Genomic DNA, 19,862 nt, shown 5'->3' on the forward strand with positions numbered 1-19,862 from the left:
GAAGATCAGCTGCATGAACTCACAAAGCAACAGTGACCACAGAAACTGGAAACAATGAAATGCCTGAAATTTGAATTAAAGTTGCAAAAATCTTGCTACTACCTCCCATTGCTACCTGGATAGCTGCTGCCATCAGCAGGAAGGTCTGCGCACAAACTCGATGAATGCTGCTGGAAATATGGCTCAAGTAGAATGACATTTAAGCTGTTCAAAGCAACTTGTCATCTAGCACTGACAGGCTTGCATTCCTATTGTGAAATTACTCAGCCTTGATTTGTACAATTGCCAGCACAACTCCCTAATAAAAGTTTAAACTTGTAGTAAATGTGGCAGACATTTATGTCAGGTCCTAGATGGAGAGTTTTAGATCTGCTGTCTACTAAGATTTCTTTCTCCTAACAAAATAACAATAGGATACGTTAGTGCAGAAAATTAAATTGAGTCACCCCATGAAGGTGGCAAGTGATGGTTCTAAAAAGGAAAGCATTACCATTGGAAGTATCAACAAAAGCACTTCGTGCAAAAAAGGTAACAAAATCAGTCCATGGCACTGGTTAATCATCCTCATTGTTGCTTTTACTAAGACCAAAGTTGTTTATAACTATGCACGGTTCAGTATAAACAAGGAACACATCACCCTAGAGCAAATTTCAAGGAAAATAATGTAAATAGTTGTGCAGTTGGCATGAATTTGCGAGATTAGGAACTTTTGGTCTTTAATATACACAGAGAAGGGAATCAACGTTTACAGGGTGCAGGCAGGAAATGTGGAACTGAGACCATGATCAAATAAGCCATGATCTTATCGAATGGTAGAACAGACTGAAAGAGTTAAATGGCCAACTTGTGTTTATGATCTAACAGAAGCTGATGTTAACACGAGATGCTGAAAATGAAGCCTATACTATTTTCAAATTGATGCAAAATTAACACAGAAAAATGCATCACAAAAAACAGATTTAGAATATTATCTATAGAAAACACAAGTGTACATTGGTAAATGACATTAAAAAAGGAACTGCTAATCAACAAAGCTTTATAATCAGCTAACGCTCATAGAACACTGAACACATCTTATTAGCTTTTCCTCCTTTGGATGGCATTAGATTACCAAACATGGAATGGTTTATTAGTCAGAAAAGTGAACATTTTTACATTTTCAGATTACATATTCAACAAAACTATCAATATCCCTGGGCCTGTTACACATCTTAAAAAACACATTGGCTCAATGGGAAATGCTTTGCTGAACCTGAGAAAAAGACACGGCAATGTGCTCCTTAATATTGTTCAATCTATTCTAACATCGTCACAATTTACAGATTGAATATAAAACTGTTTATAAATCAAACTAAATGCATTTAAATAACATTCTATAAAAGATCATGTGCAAAGATAATAGTTTTACATGAATAGAATTGTGACTGAGTCAATTACAGATTGCTTTAAATCAGTACTGTCTGAAGTTGCCAAAGTTGCTTAATCCAAGGCATCTATTTTAGAGGACAATTCCATTCCTTGTGACTTTATAAAGGATAAATAAAAATGCAGCTGTGTTTGGGCTATTTAACGGGAAAACTGCCTCTTGTCTGATTTACTCTTGCCAATTTGCTTGAAGATCTTTGCTTTGTGGACATTTTTGGCCTTCTGGTACCCAAATCCACCTCCACCACCTCTCTTCTTCAGTTTCATCCCTCTGCTGGCATTTATATCTAAAGCATTCTGGTTAAGGAAAAACTATATCAGAAAAACAGAAGTTCAAATAAGAGCAGAAATGACTAGGAAGAAATACATTGAGCACTATTTCCAAACAAAATTCAGACATGAGACACTTTTCAACTTGTACAACAAAAATTATAAAGTTAAATAGCTAAGTACAAGTGAAGCCAACATGCTGGGGAGACATGGTTTAACTTACATTTGATAAGTTATTCTCTCCCTCATCTTTTTCGGAACAATGGCCAGATCATCTCTCAAATGGAGTCATTCTGTTTATTGTTCCAAATCATTAAAATGTGAACTGTGTGTATGTGAAATAATATACATCTTTATCAGTTTAAAACATTTGAAACGTGATCTAAATAATTATAAAAAGTAGCCATAAGGATAAGAGAAGAGCAGAATATGCAGAAAGTAAAGACTTGGTTTGATTGGCCCTAATATTTTTGGGCTAGGTGGCAACATGGTTGAGTACTCCAATCCTTTCAGCCAACAAGTAGCTCCTCTGAAATACCGCAAGGAGTAGCTGAAATGACTATCATGGACACACTTAAAAAGGCAGCCACATTTGGAGGAGCCAAAGCAAACAGGATATTATAATAGGGCTAGACAACCAGGGAAGAAAAGAAACCTTATGTGGAGCATGAATGCCAATACAGCCCAGTTGGGTTCAATGACCTTTTTCTATACTGTAGTCACTGCATAACTCTGAATTGCTGGAAAGAATTGGCTTGGGGGTTCACTAACAAATATCCCAAAGTCAAAACTGCAAACCGTAAAATAACTATTCGGAGTACAAGGGAGTAGAGCAGGAAGAGGAGACAAGTTTAGAGTTACGTAAAATCGACAACTAAGTAGATGATAAAAAACACATACTCTATGGTCATGACAAACATTCAAACTCCTTTCCAATTAGGAATTCTGATTTAATCATTCCTGGGTCAATATTTAAGCACAAAATATGCTAGCGTGTTTAAGGGTGTGCTATTTTGGAACAGTATTCCAACTTATGTTGCATTATTTAAAAGGAAAATCAATAATCTATTTAAGTGAAAACATCTAATTTCATTTTAAAACAAATGAAGTTGAGACAAATTGGTTTAGATACTGAGGGTCATAAACATCTCAAAGTGCCTTATGCTTGTTACCAAAACTGGATTTCAGACTACAACACTCCCACAGGCACAGTTACCATTTTTTTGTAGATATATATACACACAAATCTTCTTTTAAATATAGTGCCTTCACTTGAAATGGCTTCCACCTACAGTGCTTAAATCGAGATGGTCATTGAAATGGTCAGAAAAACCAAAAAGTAAGGCAATTTATTTTGAAGGACATCAACATATAACTAACTTCCATTTAGAAAAGCATTAAAATGAATAAAGGAAAATAGTTGTAAAAGGATACTAAGATCAACATATGGTGGTACTTTGAAGCCAAATGAAAGTGCTACTTTGGGCAGATCCAGGGTGCGGACACTGTATATGTCTTTGAGAGAATGAGAATCATAGGCACGGATGTAAGACTTGTAAGCTTCCTGTGCTGATTTGTGCAAGTAATAATTTTTTTCAATTAGTTTTTCAAGCTGAAATAAAAACAAAAATAGATATTTAGATTGAAGCTAATTAGAAAGGAAATACAATCATCAGGAATCCGAGATCAACTGATTTCTGAGGTTTACAAATTGAAATGATCACAACTCATCATATAGCCTCCAGAAAGACACTTCCAACGCAGATGTAATAGAGGGAGTGGAAAACACTAATCCCACAGTGTGAACTTTTCTTATCACTTGACTTCTGTTTAAATGAAAGTATGAGACAGTGAACCCAAATGATTGTCCCCATGTTTAATGCGTACAGATGAAAATGGGTAATGGACAAAAGTGGAATTGCTCCTTTGAGTTTAGCAACCGGAACGAACATACAAAAGATAAATCCATTTGCAGTAACAAACAGAAATTAAAATGTGCCTTGGAAAGAAAATAGGCACTCATGGGTTTTGTTAAAATAAACACAGTGGATTGCATTTCTTTCCATGCTGATAGCAAGGACTGCAAATGCTGGAAGTCAGAGTCGATAAAATGTGGAGCTGGAGGAGCACAGCAGGTCAGACAGCATCTGAGGAGCAGGAAAGTCGATGTTTTGGGTCGGGACCAACTCTCTGACGCCTCTTCCTACCGTCCCCTCGCTTATGACCCCACCCCTGATCACCAAACCATGATCTCCCAGACCATCAAGAATTTCATCACCTCAGGAGATCTCCCATCCACAGCCTCCAACCTGATACTTCCCAACCCCGCACCGCCCGTTTCTATTTCCTACCCAAAATCCACAAACTTGACTGCCCTGTTCGACCCATTGCCACTGCCTGCTCCTACCCCACTGAACTCATCTCTGCCTACCTCGCCTCAGTTCTATCCCCCCGCTCCAGGAACTCCCCACCTACTTTCAGTACACTACCCAAACTGACCACCTTCTCCAAGACTTTCAATTCCCCAGGCCCTAACACCTCATCTTCACCATGGACATTCAGTTTCTCTACACCTGTATCCCCCATCAGGAGGGCCTAAAATCCTCCATTTCTTCCTATCCCGTAGGCCCAAACAGCCCCCGTCCACCAATACCCATTCGCTTGACGAAACTTGTCTTCCCCCTCAACAACTTTCTTTTAACTCCTCCCGCTCTCTACAAACAAAAGAAGTGGCTACAGGCATCCTCATGGGTCCAAGCTATGCCTGACTCTTTGCAGGATACATGGAACAGTCCCTCCTCTTCCTCTGCTACATGATGACTAAATCAATGCTGCCTGGTGCTCCCATGAGGAGCTCGAACAGTTCATCCACTTCACCAACACCTTTCACCCTGACCTCAAAATTTACTTGGTCCATCTCTGACACCTCCCTCCCCTTTCTGGCCTCTCCACCTCCATCTTTGGAAACTGACTCAGCACCGACATCCATAGCTACCTTGACCACACCGCCCCTCATCCACCCTCTTGCAAAAATGTGATCCCATACTCCCAATTCCTCCATCTCCACTGCATCTGCTTCCAGGATGAAGCATTCCACTCTCGACATCCCAGATGTCCTCCTACTTCATGGACCGTAGCTTCCCTTCTCCCGTGATTCTTAATGCCCTCAACTGCATCTCCTGCATTTTCCGCACTTCTGCTTTCAAACCTCCTTCCCCCAATAACAATAAGGATAGAGTCCCCTGGTCCTCACATACCACCCCAAAAATCTCCAAATCCAACGTATTATCCTCCGCCATTTTCACCATCTGCAATCAGATCCCACCACCAGAGATATTTCTGACCACTCACTCGGCAACTTCCTTGTCCGCTCAACACTCCCCGCCAACCCTTTCACCACTCCCGGCACCTTTCCCTGCAACCACAGGAAGTGCTATATTTGCCCCTAAACCTGCTCTCACCTCCGCCCAAGGCCTGAAACAATCATTCCAAATCCGACAGGGATTCACCTGTACATCTTCTAACCTGGTCTATCGCATCCTTTGTTTCCGACGTGGTCTTCTCTACATTGGAGACACCAAGCACAGACTTGGTGACCGATTTGCAGAGTTCTGCACGTTCCAATCAGCATCACCTTCTGATTGTCAGCCATTTCAACTCCCCTTCCCATTCCCACAGCAAAATGACCATCCTGGGCCTCCTCCACTGTCACAGTGAGGCCACACGTAAACTGAAGGAACAATACCTTATATTCCGCCTTGAGAGCTTACAGCCCAATGGCCTTAACATAGAATTCACCAGCTTCCAAATCTGCTCACCCTCCGGTCTCATCCATGTCCAGCCATCCCTTTCATCCCCACCTCCTTGACCTGACACAACCTGTCCATCTTCCTTCTCACCTATCCACCCCAATCTTCCCACTGACCAATCGCTACAACCCACTACCTACATCCACCTATCAGCATCCCACCTACATTCCCGCAGCCTTCGCACCTCCCTCTATTTATTTCTGAGCTGTCTTCCCCCTCCCCAGTTCTGATGAACGGTCCCGAACCGAAACATCGACTTTCCTGCTCTCGGACGCTGTCTGACCTGCTGTGCTCTTCCTTTGATGCTGTCTGGTTCTATTAAAGGTGCGCATGGTGCCCTACAGAATCTTGAATAATAAGAGCAATTTAGTTTTCCCCATATACTGCAAAGTTAACAACATTTCCTGACAACCTCAACTTATTTAAACACTGCAGTTTACAAGTGGCTGAAGATGTTTGCTGATCAAAGAACAAAGAAGAACAAAGAAAATTACAGCACAGGAACAGGCCCTTCTGCTCTCCAAGCCTGCGCCGATCCAGATCCTCTATCTAAACCTGTCGCCTATTTTCCAAGCATCTGTATCCCTCTGCTCCCTGCCCATTCATGTATCTGTCTAGATACATCTTAAATGACGCTATCGCGCCCACCTCTACCACCTCCGCTGACAACGCATTCCAGGCACCGACCACCCTCTGCGTAAAGAACTTTCCACGCATATCTCCCTTAAACTTTTCCCCTCTCACCTTGAAATCGTAACCCCTTGTAATGGAGTCCCCCACTCTGGGAAAAAGCTTCTTGCTATCCACCCTGTCTATACCTCTCATGATTTTGTAGACCTCAATCAGGTCCCCCCTCAACCTCCGTCTTTCTAAGAGCATCATTTATATGTTGCAATGTTTAATTTCTTCATTCTCTCTATTACAGTCAGTATCAGGTTTTGCTGAACCACTTAGTTCTTGAGGCACATCTGTACTCAGATCCTACTAAATACCAGCTGCTGAATCTTATCACAGCAGTTACTTGATAACTATTCCTCTGCAGAATTTTTTCAAGCTTTCATGTATATTACTGTAAGTTGTTGCTTCAACATTTGCTACAAAAACACTATATACCCCAGAAAGGATTACTAAACAAATTATATTTTCAAACGCACACAATTGCTCCTGAATCGAGGTCATTCGCATTTACTCCATGGAACCATTTTACTGCATTCCAAGATTGCCAACCAGTAGAGTGGCTAAACAATTCCCAAATTCAATGTTGTGTTGAGTTTTTCCTTTCTGAAACATCTTTTTCTGACTCAGCACTGGCTTGTACTGTCATTGGACTGTCATTGGACTTTTAAACAACTCCCACTCAAGGTCTAAAATACAAATTTCATTACTTTGCATGGCAGTTTCACTGTATGCATGGAATTGGCAAATTCTCAGAGAAACTAGAGAATCTCTTTTTTCCAATTCAAAAATTTGTTTAAAAATACTTTAAATTGGCACAGGGCGGCACGGTGACTCAGTGGTTAGCACTGCAGCCTCACAGCACCAAGGATCCGGGTTTGATTCCAGCCTCGGGCGACTGTCTGTGTGGAGTTTGCACATTCTCCCCATGTTTGCGTGGGTTTCCTCCAGGTGCTCCGGTTTCCTCCCACAGTCCAAAGATGTGCAGGCTCGGTGGATTGGCTATGCTAAATTGCCTGTAAGTGTTCAGGAATGTGTAGATTAGGGGGTTTCTGGGGGGTGGGATGCCTTGAAGGTCAGTGTGGACTTGTTGGGCCGAAGGGCCTGTTTCCACACTGTAGGGATTCTATGATCTTCTATGATCTATGAAATCACTATTATAATTTAGATGTGCCATTTTACCTGAACTTGTATATTTGCGATCTTGCTCCAGGAAAACTCAAACTCATTCAATGGTACCTATCAAAAAAATTTAGCATTGACATTAATAATACTTAAAACTAAAGTGAAAACTTCAATCATTTCTAATTCTGTCAGGCTCAGGTGATTGCAAAAGCCTGGTGTCTGACCAGGAGATGTGCTATATATTTGTGCCAGCAACTCAGATGATAAACTTATAGTTATAGATGTTTTGGGTTATCATAATGCATATGTTAATCTTTACATTAAAACTGCAAGTAAACGTCAATAGTAGGTTATTGGTTCAGTCACGCTTTGCAACGCCAGGAGTGTATAGATCCTTATGTAAACAGAAGCTTTCTTTTTATTACAAAGTCAATTTGTTTCAGACAAATCCCTGATTACAACTATTCATAATGCAAAACTCAAAATATTTCCAAATTTCTATGCTTGTATCGGTTCCCACGATTTACTTTATCCCTCCAAACCAAAGACAGAAACTAACAAAATTAAATTGAAGACTACAAGTTTAGGAAATTTATAATCTCAAGTCAGAGTTTAAATTTTCCCACAAAAGATAATGCAATCCCATCTGTGGCTGGCTCAACAATCACCAGATTGACATTATCATGAAAGAATTTAGAAATTTTATCTATTATGCGCAGATAATTCTTAGATTCATTATGTTCATTTTACTTAGAAAATCCAAAACAGAAGCAAAAATTAGGAATTACTCAATTTACATCAACATTTATAACTAGCTAACTAAACCTTGAATTAATTCTCAATGCCTGTGGAAAAACAATTACCCTGGCCTGTTTGAGATAACGAAGGAAACCGAGTTCTTCTGCTCTCAGAATAAGTAACGCATGCCCTCGTGCATTAATTCCTCTTGCAGTCCTGCCCACACGGTGGATATATTCCTGGTAGGATAATGAAAAGATGGGACATAATGAACTTCCAATCCATTTGGGTAGAAGTATAGCAAATAATTTTAACAATAACTGCAATGAATTCTGTTTGGTAAATAATTTGGAAATAAATGACCAAGTTATTGAAATATCATTAAAACTAATTCACTAATATCGATTAGGAAACTCAAAGGCTACACCTAGCTTAAATGTTATTCTAATCCCTCATTAATTCTTAACTCTTAGCCTAAATTTAAGCATTAACAAAGAAGACAAGACACTTTCATTGCAAATAAGATATCCCACAAGAAATGTTGTTAATTGAAACATCCGGGTCCACTTAAATGCAATTTACATTTGGAATAAATTAATGGGCTTGAAGTTCTTTGATCTACAAATACACTGAAGAGAAAATTGGTGACAAACTTTGGAATTATAATTCTAAGTTTAGCATTCACTTTAAAATTACAATGTTGTACCTTTGGATCATCAGGGGGATCATACTGTACAATCCAGTCTACTTCAGGAATATCCAGCCCTCTGGCAGCGACATCTGTACATAACAGTATTCCATCAGCTGCATTACAGAACTGGAAGAAGGTGGATGTACGTTTTGTCTGTTTTTGCTTTCCCTTTGAACAAAGAAAATTCATGGGAAGAATTAAAGGAAGCGATTTGCATTTAGACATTACAAGTATTATGTAAACCAAATTGTACAATTCTTTTCATAATCATTAATACATACAGAATTTGAACGCATAATCTCGGCAGACAGTGTTTTACAGAAGCAATACTTCAAAGCAGATAGAGCACTGCATTTCAAATGAGATAAGCCAAGATTTATTACTTCAAGCCAAGGCTTGAGAAACAACACAAAGATGTACCTATATAGTCAAAACAGTCAGGAAAGGAACAGCAGCTTCAGAGCGAAAATCTGCATGGAGAGAGGATGGACCGAGTGGTTAAACCAGCAGTGGAAAAGGAGATCTTCAGGCCCAGAGCTTAAAATGTGACATGAGGAATTAGAAGTGGCATTGATATGGCAGGAGCATCTGCTTGGGTACTTGTGCAGCATTCAGCCCACTTGGCAGTGAACGTTTGCTGATCTTATAGTGGCTGATCAATGTGAAATGCACTTCAACACTTACCCTCAACCAAGGAGGCCAGTGGGCTCCTAGGATTATGTGGTTAAATGGGCAACATGTGCGTCAATCCCTCTTCATGCAGCTGAGAGCCAAGAACAGCGTGACACTTATCAATGACAGAGAGACAGTCAGCACATGTAGGAAGTGCCATTCACTGATCTGCTCAACTGAAACGCAGTCCTTGATGCAAATGCCCTTGACCTCATACCAGAGGATGCTAACCGCGAACAGCTTAACGCCACCTCAGCTTCAGGTTGAGAGATCCACAGCTGAGTACCAACAAAGCCACCATCATAGATGGAACACCCACTGAAATTCTAAAATACAGTGGTGAAGCACTCTTGTCACGAATACACGACATCATCTCCCTCATCTGGTAGGCAAATGAGTTTGCCAAGGAATCTCTGAGACACTATCTTTGTCGCCATCTTAAGAAAGGAAGTGATCACAGTGGGATCTCCTGTTGTCCGCCACAGAGGAGGTCACTGCAAAAATCCCAAGTTGCCTCCTCCTCGTGGCTGAAGAGCTGCTCCCAGATTCACAACGTGGATTCTTGCTATTAGTCACAGCAAGACAAGGCCAAGAAAAATGCAAAGTGCAGCAGCTACCTTGATATATAGCATTTCTGGATCTTACAAAGACTTTGACTCTGCCAACTGGGAAGGATTATTGAGTATCTTTAATTTGGCCAACTGGAGAAATTATTGCAATCTTCTGCTTGCTGCACTACCTGCAATCCATGATCCTCACCAACGGATCCATTATAGATCAAATACCATTGCAACGTGGGGTAAAGCAAGGCTGTGTCATAGCATCAATAGTCTTCTTCACCTTCCTCATCACAATGCTCTTCTATAATCAATTAAGCTCCCCGCTAGACAACTGGGTAACTGTTTGACCTACATCTCTTTCAGACCGGGACCGAGGTCACCTTGTAAGTATACACACAGAGACCAAGCTATAATTACAGTCAATGCCTTCACTAAGGCATATGAAATAATGGGCTCAGGCTGAACATTTGGAAGACAAGGGTCCTCTTCCAGTTTGTTCCACCATGCAATAGTATACTCAACTATCAGAATCCTTAGCAAGCCAGTGGACATCATAGATCAATTTTCATAGCTCGAGAACATCCTTTCAGTGAGGGCAGACATTGACAGCAAAATTCAACATTGCTGTCAGGGCAGCCCTCAGTCATCTGAGAAATAATGTGCTTCATGACAAAAACCTCAAGACGTGGGACCAAGCACAAGGTGCTACATGCCCTCCTTGTAGACATGGATAACATACCACAGACACCTCAAAACCTCAGAAAAATGTCACCAGCAACGCATCCATAAAATCTTGCAAATACAATAGTAGAATAGGTGCTTCAATCTCGGTGTCTTCTCTCAGGCCAACTGGTTACAGGTCAGTTTGTGGGCCACATCATCAGTATGCCTGCCAGCAGACTTTCCCAAAACAAGATCTCTAACATGAGCTTCGACACAGTAGTTGTTAGCAGGAGGGCAGAGAAATGTTTCAAAGATGTTTTCAAAACCTTTCTCAAAAGAATTACACATCTACAAGAATCCATGGGAATTTCTTTCCCAAGGTCACTCAATTTTGAGAGGAAACATTGCGAAGGCACTAACATTTTCAGCATGTCCGACAGGCCCAGATGGAGACCAAGCAAAAACAGCAGACAGAGCATGTGAAAACTTGAGCATACATCTTTAAACACCACCTTCACCATCTGTGCAAGGGAGCTCCTATTGTCCTGGCTGACAATTATACTAGACAATATCTGGGACATACTATGGATCTGGAATATATTTCATAAGTGAGGGCTTTTACAGGGGAAAAAGTGCACCCTTTACTCTCACCAATCACCAACTCCAGACTCAAGCCAAATAGCAAATGGGTCATGGTGTAAACTCCAGTAACTCCTTATCAGGAGCACAACAGACAGTAACAAACTGTCACCTTCCAGCATCATTCACATGTCTTAAGGTGCAAATTTGGAAACTGCCCCTTGCATACAAAGATCGAGATCATTAGTACATATCAGGAAAAGTTAAGGTTTAAACACTTTTCCCCCCTCTTAAAAAATAAGAGAAATGGTGTAGGCACTTGTACAATCAGTAGCAGATGGCTCAAAAATGTAACCGTGTTTATTCATACTCAGCTAGAATTATCAATACTACTGTGGGAGAATTCAACCAATTCAATTTCCATAACAGGGTGTTCAATTCAAAATGCAATAGCAATCATGTTCTAAGCTATCCATATAGTCAAGTGATCCAATCTTGTGTTTCAGCAGGTTTCTTCACTGCATTACAAAGATTAAAAGGAAACTCAAGGCCAATGTCTCCTCTGTAATAAATTATTTTATTTCAGTGGCAGCATGAACACTATCGCAAGTATCTTTAAATACCTATGGAGGAGAGAAAACAAAATTGGCTAGAGTGTCCACTTTTGATCAATATTTGATAACTATGCTATAAGTGTGGTTGGGTATACCAGGTTCAAGCTCATTGAAATTTCTCATGGTTTTGAATAATCTCCAGTTGGACTGGATTCCAGAAAGCTTTCTTTTTAACTCACGTGAATTGCCAGAACAGGTAGGTCAATGTAGTTCAAAAGCTCATAGTGATATTTCACAGACATGCACGAAGAGAAAAAAACCATGATCTTCTTCTTGCGATTCTTCTTTAGAAAAGTGAAGAGCAAGAGGAATCTTTTCTCAGATGGGCAAACTACATAACCCTAAAGACAAAGATAAATCAGTCAGAGCATAATAAAGTATTGTATTTGAATTGTACATGTGTTTAGAACAAAGAACAAAGAAAATTACAGCACAGGAGCAGGCCCTTTGGCTTTCCAAGCCTGCGCCGATCCAGATCCTCTATCTAAACCTGTCGCCTATTTTCCAAGGATCTGTATCCCTCTGCTCCCTGCCCATTCATGTATCTGTCTAGATACATCTTAAATGATGCTATCCTGCCCGCCTCTACCACCTCCGCTGGCAACACGTTCTAGTTTACAACTATGAAACACCAAAGTGTTTTGTTCCATGGCGCAGTCTTGCAAGTTTGTGTTCTGTGGACAATGCACCATATTTGTTAAAACTCCACTTGTTAAATACACCAATAATTCTGACCAGCTTTAACTGACTCAATACATAGGCAGACTTGAAACCAAATTTGAGAAAATTATTAAGTTACAACATTTAAAAGACCCAATATTCTTCTCTTAAAATCCCTAATTCAATCTACTCACTGACATGAACATGATCATTTTTAAAAATTTACAAACAATATTATCAAACTCATCAAATAATGAGAAAAGAGGTGGACATAATCAACAACATATACATGTTAACTCCAAACACTGATCAGGATGGAAAAACGTGTTAATGCAAAAATATATCAAAGTGAAAGCAAACAGCCATTGTATTAATCTTGTACTTATCACACAGTTATTATTATGGATTAACTCCTGCTACAGCTAGTTATTTGAAGATCAAAGTTGCTCTATCAAACCGATTAGTAAAAACATAAAAGCAACTGGCATCTGTTCAAAAATATTCCAAAACTGTACGAAATCATTTGGAAAAGTATTCATTAAAGGACAATCAACCTAGATTTGTTAATGGAAGATTGTGACTGACTAAGTTCGACATTTGAGAGAAGTGACAAGTAGAGCGATGAGGATTATAGTAATTACATAAATTTTAGAAAACATTTTGACGAAGCAACACATAGCATATTTGTCAGAAAATTAAAAACTAATGGATCCAAGAGCATCTAAAATTGGCTTACTGACACAAAGGCTCAATATGGAGTTTCCAGTTGTTCATAATATTCAGCAATGATTCAGAAGTAAATGTAGGGGGCATGTATAAGTTACGAAAGGTATGAAAATTGATCACGTAGTTGACAGTGAGGAAGAAAATGTAGACCAATAGATCGGTCTGATGGGGAGAAAAGTGGTGATATAGGAACTCAATCTGAGAGTATTTTTATTTCTGTTCCTTCAGCGGGCATAGGCATTGCTAGCAGGGCATTTATTGCCCATCCATAATTGCTACCCAGTTGGTGGTGATGTGTCATTTTGCAACCTTGGGGTACAGGTAGAGCCAGTGCTAAAAGGAATGGCGTTTCAGGATTCTGACCGAGTCACAGTGAAGGAACAGCGGAAGTTCTAATTCAGGATGGTGAGTGGTTTGGAGGGAAACTTGGAGGTGGTATTCCCATGCAAGTGCTGCCTTGGTCTTTTTAAGTGGCAGAAGCCACAGAAGATGCTTTAAGAGAAGACCTGGTGAGTTACTGTAACGCATCTTGCACACGGTACACAACTGCCACTGAGCAGTTGTGGTGAAGGGAGTGAATGTCGAAGGTGGTGGATGGGATGCCAATCAAGCAGGTTGTTGTGACCTGGACAGTGCTGAAATTCGAGTGTTGTTGAAACTGCCTCCAGTTTAGAATATTTCTGTTAGCGGAGAAGTCTGGATACTCTTTTTTGGCCTGCATGAATTCAATGGGCCTACTGGTTTCCTGCTATGCCAGTAACTTTTCTATGACTCTTATATGAAACAGGGGAGTAGCATTGTATTGAGACTAGAATATTTGCAATAGAGCAACAGCACAAAATGCATTTGTTATTCAATTACTCCCTTACGACTGGTGCCTTCTAAATGGTAGATAAGCACGGAGGAGCCAGGAACTGCATTACTCTCTCCAAACATCTCATCCACTTGAGCTGCTCTTGTTGCCACAATATTTACATGGCTGGTCTATTTCAGTTTCTGATCAATGCTGATGGGATTTGATTGTGATGCTTCAGTTGTGATAACACCACTGAGTGTCAAGAGGAGGTAATTAGATTTCCTCATTGGAAACGGTTATCACCTGTGTGGCACAAATACTATTTGCCATGCATTAGCCCAAACCTGGATGCTGTCCAGATATTACTGCACATGGACATGTGTCCATCTCCACTCTGACCTTATGATGGAGGCAAGATTGTTGATGAAGCAGCTGAAGATAGTCAGGCCTACTAAACGATTCTGAGGAAGTATGATGTAATGCATTTGAGAAGGTCAAAAGAGGCAAGGAAATACAAAAATAAATGGCAGAATTCTGAGAAATTTAAGACCAGCCAAGAGATCTTGGATTACAGCCCACAGATTCCTATGGGTAACAGGACTAGGCAGGCAACATAGGAAAAGCCTTCTGAATTTGGTCAAGACAGCAAAGCATGATCAGGAAGTGAAGCTTGAACTGTATAGAACATTAATTAGAAGAGGGCTAGAGTCGCATTCACATTTCTGATCACTGCATTACAGAAAGAATGTGGCATGACCAGAGTGGGTAGAGAGGCAATCTGTGAGGACTTCTCCCAGAACAGAAAATTTTATCCACAGGAAAGATTGGATAAGCTGGATTTCTCATCTTCGAAACAGAAGAGGCTGAGGGGAAATTTAATAGAGGTATAAGGGCATGATTGAACAGATGGGCAGGACCTATATGACATTTTTCTGTTAGTGGAGAAGTCTGGATACTTTTTTTTGGCCTGCATGAATTCAATAGGCCTATTGCTTTCTTGCTATGCCAGTAACTTTTCTATGACTCTTATATGAAACAGGGAAGTAGTATTGTATTGAGAGTAGAAAATTTGCAATAGAGCAACAGCACAAAATGCATTCATTATTCAATACCCCCTTTTTCCTTGCAAAACATAAAACCATGCAGAAGGGTGCAATTAATTTATCATGACAAACATGTCAAATTCACATTGTCACATCATAATCTAAAACAACCCAAACTAATAGAAAAGTGCTTTGGATATTAAATTTAAAAAAAAAACCACAATCAATAAACATTTTATAGCAATTTTCTAGAATGCATTATAAAGTTAAACACTACTTAGGAATACAACATTCTTCCGACTTGGAGTATATTTTTGAACCGAAACTTTGAACCTCAAAAAGGGGAATAATTGAGGGTACTGTGGATTTTACGTAAAGCTGAAACTCCGCCCCCCACCGCTAAACCTGCTGATAGTACTGTTGGATTTGGCTAAGCCACTTTAGTCATTCAGCAGACAAATTAGCAGTGATAGTTGCCATAATTGGGAAATTAATGCGTTACTTCATAAGGCTGGATAAAAATCTAAAGGAGTCGAGAAGCGACAAATAATTGCAAGCCAGGTACGTCGTTACAAAGTAGTTAGTTAATGGACTTTAATAGTTTCCGGGATAAAGGCAAACAAATGGTCATGCAAGTTCAGATCTGAAGGACTGCTGAAAAATTACATTTTATCAAAGATTTTCATTTCATTCTCATCAGACAAATTGGCAAGAACACCAATATAAAGGGAAAAACAACATTACATTGTACGACAGAACAGTGCTGATTGGCATAAATGTTGCCATGGTGAATGCACCAGTTAGACTGACAGTCAATTACCAAGTCTGGCCTAAATATTACAACAGGATTCTGTTTAATTAAGACATACTCCCGAGAAATGAGCCTAAGAACAACTGCCACTTATTTTGGCAAGTTGAAACAGGTGTAGTGTGTACCTGTTCTTTCTGCCTTCAAAGAACAGGATTCTGAAAGCTACATACATTTCATTTGTGGGAGAATTTAGTACTAGTTTAAAAAAAAAAGAGTGGACTCATATTCACAGCAGAGGTGGGGTGAAACTTTTTCTCTTGGAGGGTTGCTAGCTATTTGAAATTCGCTATCTCAGAGCAGTGGAAGCTGGGTCAGTAAAGAATACGGGAGCGGCGTAGACAGACAAGTGTAGTTAGAGACATAATCAGATCACCCATCATCTTATTGAATGGCACAGCTGGCTCAATAAATTTAACGACCCAAAGATTTGTCCCTGCTTATGATTTTATGGTTTGGATTCATGATTGACATAAGCAAAAGGTGGCCATCTGTTGCACTCGCCAGGGAAAGTGCTAGTTGATATTTTCTATTTGCTAATAAGTCATAGAGTCAGAGGGATGTACAGCATGGAAACAGACCCTCAAGTCCAACCCCGATATCCTAAATTAATCTCGTCCCATTTACCAGCATTTAGTACACATCTCTCTAAACCCTTCCTAATCATTAATACATTCAGATTCCTTATACATGTTGTAATTGTACCAGCCTCCAACTCTTCCTCTAGCACCTCATTCCATACATGCACCATCCTTTGCGTGAAAACATTGCTCCTTAGGTCCCTTTTAAATTTTTCTTGTCTCACCTTAAACTTAGGCCCTCAAGTTTTGGTCTCCCCCACCCTGGGGAAAATACCTTATCTATTTACCTACTCATGCCCTGCATGATTTTATATACCTCAAAAGCTCAACCCTCGGCCTCCGACACTCCAGGGAAAATAGCCCCAGCCTATTCAGCCTCTCCCTATAGCTCAAATCCTCCAATCCTGGCAACATCCTTGTAAATCTTTTCTGAACGTTTTCAAGTTTGACAACAGCCTTCCTATAGCAGGGAGTCCAGAATCAGTCACATGCAGGGAGATCAATGTTCGGTATGAACAACTTCTTAAATAGTAAGTCTGCATCTTCTTATAATATCACAAAACTAATCTTATATGGCAACGTGGATCATGGTCCAGAGTATTTCTCAGGACAAAACTGGTCTCCATTTTGAACTATATTGACAAGTAAATCACAAATGAGTCTTCGAAAAATTGCATATTGAACTACTTGATGTATTAAAATTACCTCTTGTAAATTCTAACAAAGTTTGCGCTGTGTATTTGCATGATTAATAACAAAACAAAAATGCCAGTAAAAACTGAAAATTAAACATTCATCTTACTTGCTCAAGGCCTTCTACAGTAGCAGTTTCTTTGTCATCATCAACACCGACATACAAAGGTTCTTTCTTCAGTGAGATTTTTGCTAAATCTTCCACTCTACGAGTTTGCGTAGCAGAGAAAAGCATTGTTTGTCGTCGCCCTGTGAAGATTGGAAACAAGCCATTAAGAATTGAGAGATATTAAGAACTGTCGATGCTGGAGTCAGAGATAACACAGTGTGGAGTTGGAGGTGCACAGCAGGCCGGGCAGCATCAGAGCAGGAAAGCTGACATTTCGGGTCAGGACCTTTCTTCAGAAATAAACAGAGAGAGGAGGGATGGGGCTGGGGAAGGTAGGTGGGATGGTGATAGGCGAATGCAGGTAGGTAGTGGTGGGGATTGGTCAGTGAGGTGGGAGGAGCGGATAGGTGGGAGAGAAGACGGACAGGTTGTGTCAGGTCCAGGAGGCGGGGATGAGGGGGAGGGTTGTTCATGGGATGGGGCCGGGGTTGGGGAGATTTTGAAACTAGTAAAGTCCACATTGAGACCATTGAGTTGTAGGTTGTAGAATTAATTTATTTTTGTTTCAAAAACCTCCACTTCTTAATTTATTTTTATCTCCCTTATTGCTAAATTAGCAAAAAAGATAGTTTGCAATCAGTCAACCAACTAAAATATATCTCCTCGTATTAAATTAGAAATATTCCAAGTTGAGAAATAATCATGAAAGTCAGTGCCAAACAATTTACATGATGCACCATAAACTGTTAAACATTCAAAAGCATTCGCTGATGATTGCTGTGGAGATTAGGGAAAAAAAAGTTCCTGCACCAATGCAACCGTGTCACTCCATTTTTTTCCTTCCTAAATAACTTCTAACCTCAGTAACAGCTTACTTTATAAATTTGAGTAGCCTCTAATTTTGTAGATTTTTTAAGACAATGTTAAAATAGGAAATTGAAAATCTAGAAGCGAGGGAAGAGATAGTGATACAGATGGAATCATGTTTCTTTCAGGGACTCATGCTGGAAAATATCAGTTGGGATGTTAGGTGAAAATAAGGGCAAACCTGGGTGAAGATGTTCAGGTTTCCACATTTTGTTTACATTCCACATCATAAAAATTGAAATAAGGCAATGAACGAAATAGCAAATATACTATATATACAGACAAGGTTTGACGAAAGAGAAACAAAAACAGAAATTGCTGGAAAAGCTCTGCAGGTCTGACAGCATCTGTGGAGAGAAATCAGAGTTCATGTTTCAGGTCAAGTGACCCTTCCTCAGAACCTGTTTGATGAAACAAAACTGACCCAAGAGAGGCTACATGAACCTAATTCATCCCAAATTCTAAATATAGCCATGGACAGACAAAGTTTTAATTTATGCTGACTAAAATAGTTAAAATCAGTTTGAAAGAGAAAATATTTAATATTGTATTTCCGGGATTTTGGAAAAAAGTTACTATCACGATAATGATTATTACTATTTCAATGTATCACAGCATATTGCCTTCGAAGTATAAATGAAATAACTGAATTAACTCACTTGGCAGAAGTCGAATTATCTGTTTCAACTCTTCTTCAAATCCCACTTCGAGGATACGGTCCGCTTCATCTATTATCAAACACTGCAGGTTCTTGTACATAAATCCTGGTGTGTTCTGCCAAGAGGAGATTAGCAAAATAAGGCATCCAAATAGTATCTCAAGTGGAAGATTTTTGAATCTCAATTATCTGAATACTGTCCCCATTATTTTTGAAATTTTCAAAACAAAACATTAACTAGGCACACAGGCACACAAATTAAGGCAGAGGGAAAAGAAAAGCACAGATGACAAAAATTGTAAATTCATTACGTATGATGTGAAGCCAAGAAGATGTGTTCTAAACAACAAGAAAGGAATTATTGTGATTTTGAAAAATTTACATTGTAAATTTCCAAGTCTACAACGCAGAGGAAACAAAAATTACCAGAAAGGGTCATAATGCAAAAATGAAATTTGAAAGACATAAAAGAAATGCGAGGAGATAAGCCTAAGGTGTTGCCTACCACAACATGGGAATGGAGGAGTAGATTAATTTGTATTAAAATCAAGCATAGACACCTAAATTCTGATAATAGGGACCCTTCCCGACTGCAGCACTGCAAAAGGGGGCGACAGTGACAATTTAACATGGCTGAAAGTGGAGTGTATATTCTCAGATTATCTTATTCCTTTCGGCATTTGAATTCTAACAAAGCACGTCCATAATATGGGAAGAGCAAATGTGCTGTAAGATGCAAAGCATACCTATCTGATTACAAGGAGATCCTACAAGTATCTGTATCTTACAATTACATGAGTTCACAAGTTACAGGGTAATTTAAAAAAAAACACAAGGCTTGAACATATTCCTTCAGTCTTTATGGGCTTCTAGTAAGCATAAAAAAATTAGGACCTTGAGTGACAATCACAAATTGAATGTTAGTGCAGCTATTTACACACTCAATTGTTCAGCAAGTGCTGTATACACTGAATCAGATGAACACTGTTACATTTTGGGTTTTGCAAGAATGAAGGAGAAGGGCAGCATCTGCACGGCAACATCATAACACACAAGCCACACACCATTGTGATTTGTAACCACATTATTGTTCCTTCACT

General features: G+C 39.7%; 1 protein-coding gene across 1 annotated transcript in view; it reads right to left on the minus strand.

The window, feature by feature from the left end:
• Window positions 1–549: 549 nt before the first annotated feature.
• ddx18 (DEAD (Asp-Glu-Ala-Asp) box polypeptide 18) overlaps window positions 550–19,862 on the minus strand; it is a 50,519-nt gene continuing 31,206 nt past the window's right edge. The window contains exons 5-12 of the mRNA XM_048599232.1: window positions 18,764–18,878; window positions 17,238–17,377; window positions 12,001–12,162; window positions 8,749–8,901; window positions 8,168–8,281; window positions 7,362–7,418; window positions 3,130–3,307; window positions 550–1,712 (exon numbers count right to left, since the gene is read on the minus strand). Of these exons, the coding sequence (XP_048455189.1) occupies window positions 1,567–1,712; window positions 3,130–3,307; window positions 7,362–7,418; window positions 8,168–8,281; window positions 8,749–8,901; window positions 12,001–12,162; window positions 17,238–17,377; window positions 18,764–18,878 (1,065 nt within the window). The 3' untranslated portion in view covers window positions 550–1,566. The remainder of the gene's footprint in view (window positions 1,713–3,129; window positions 3,308–7,361; window positions 7,419–8,167; window positions 8,282–8,748; window positions 8,902–12,000; window positions 12,163–17,237; window positions 17,378–18,763; window positions 18,879–19,862) is intronic.

This window comes from Rhincodon typus, chromosome 7, assembly GCF_021869965.1.
Source record: "Rhincodon typus isolate 14 chromosome 7, sRhiTyp1.1, whole genome shotgun sequence".
NCBI lineage: Eukaryota > Metazoa > Chordata > Chondrichthyes > Orectolobiformes > Rhincodontidae > Rhincodon > Rhincodon typus.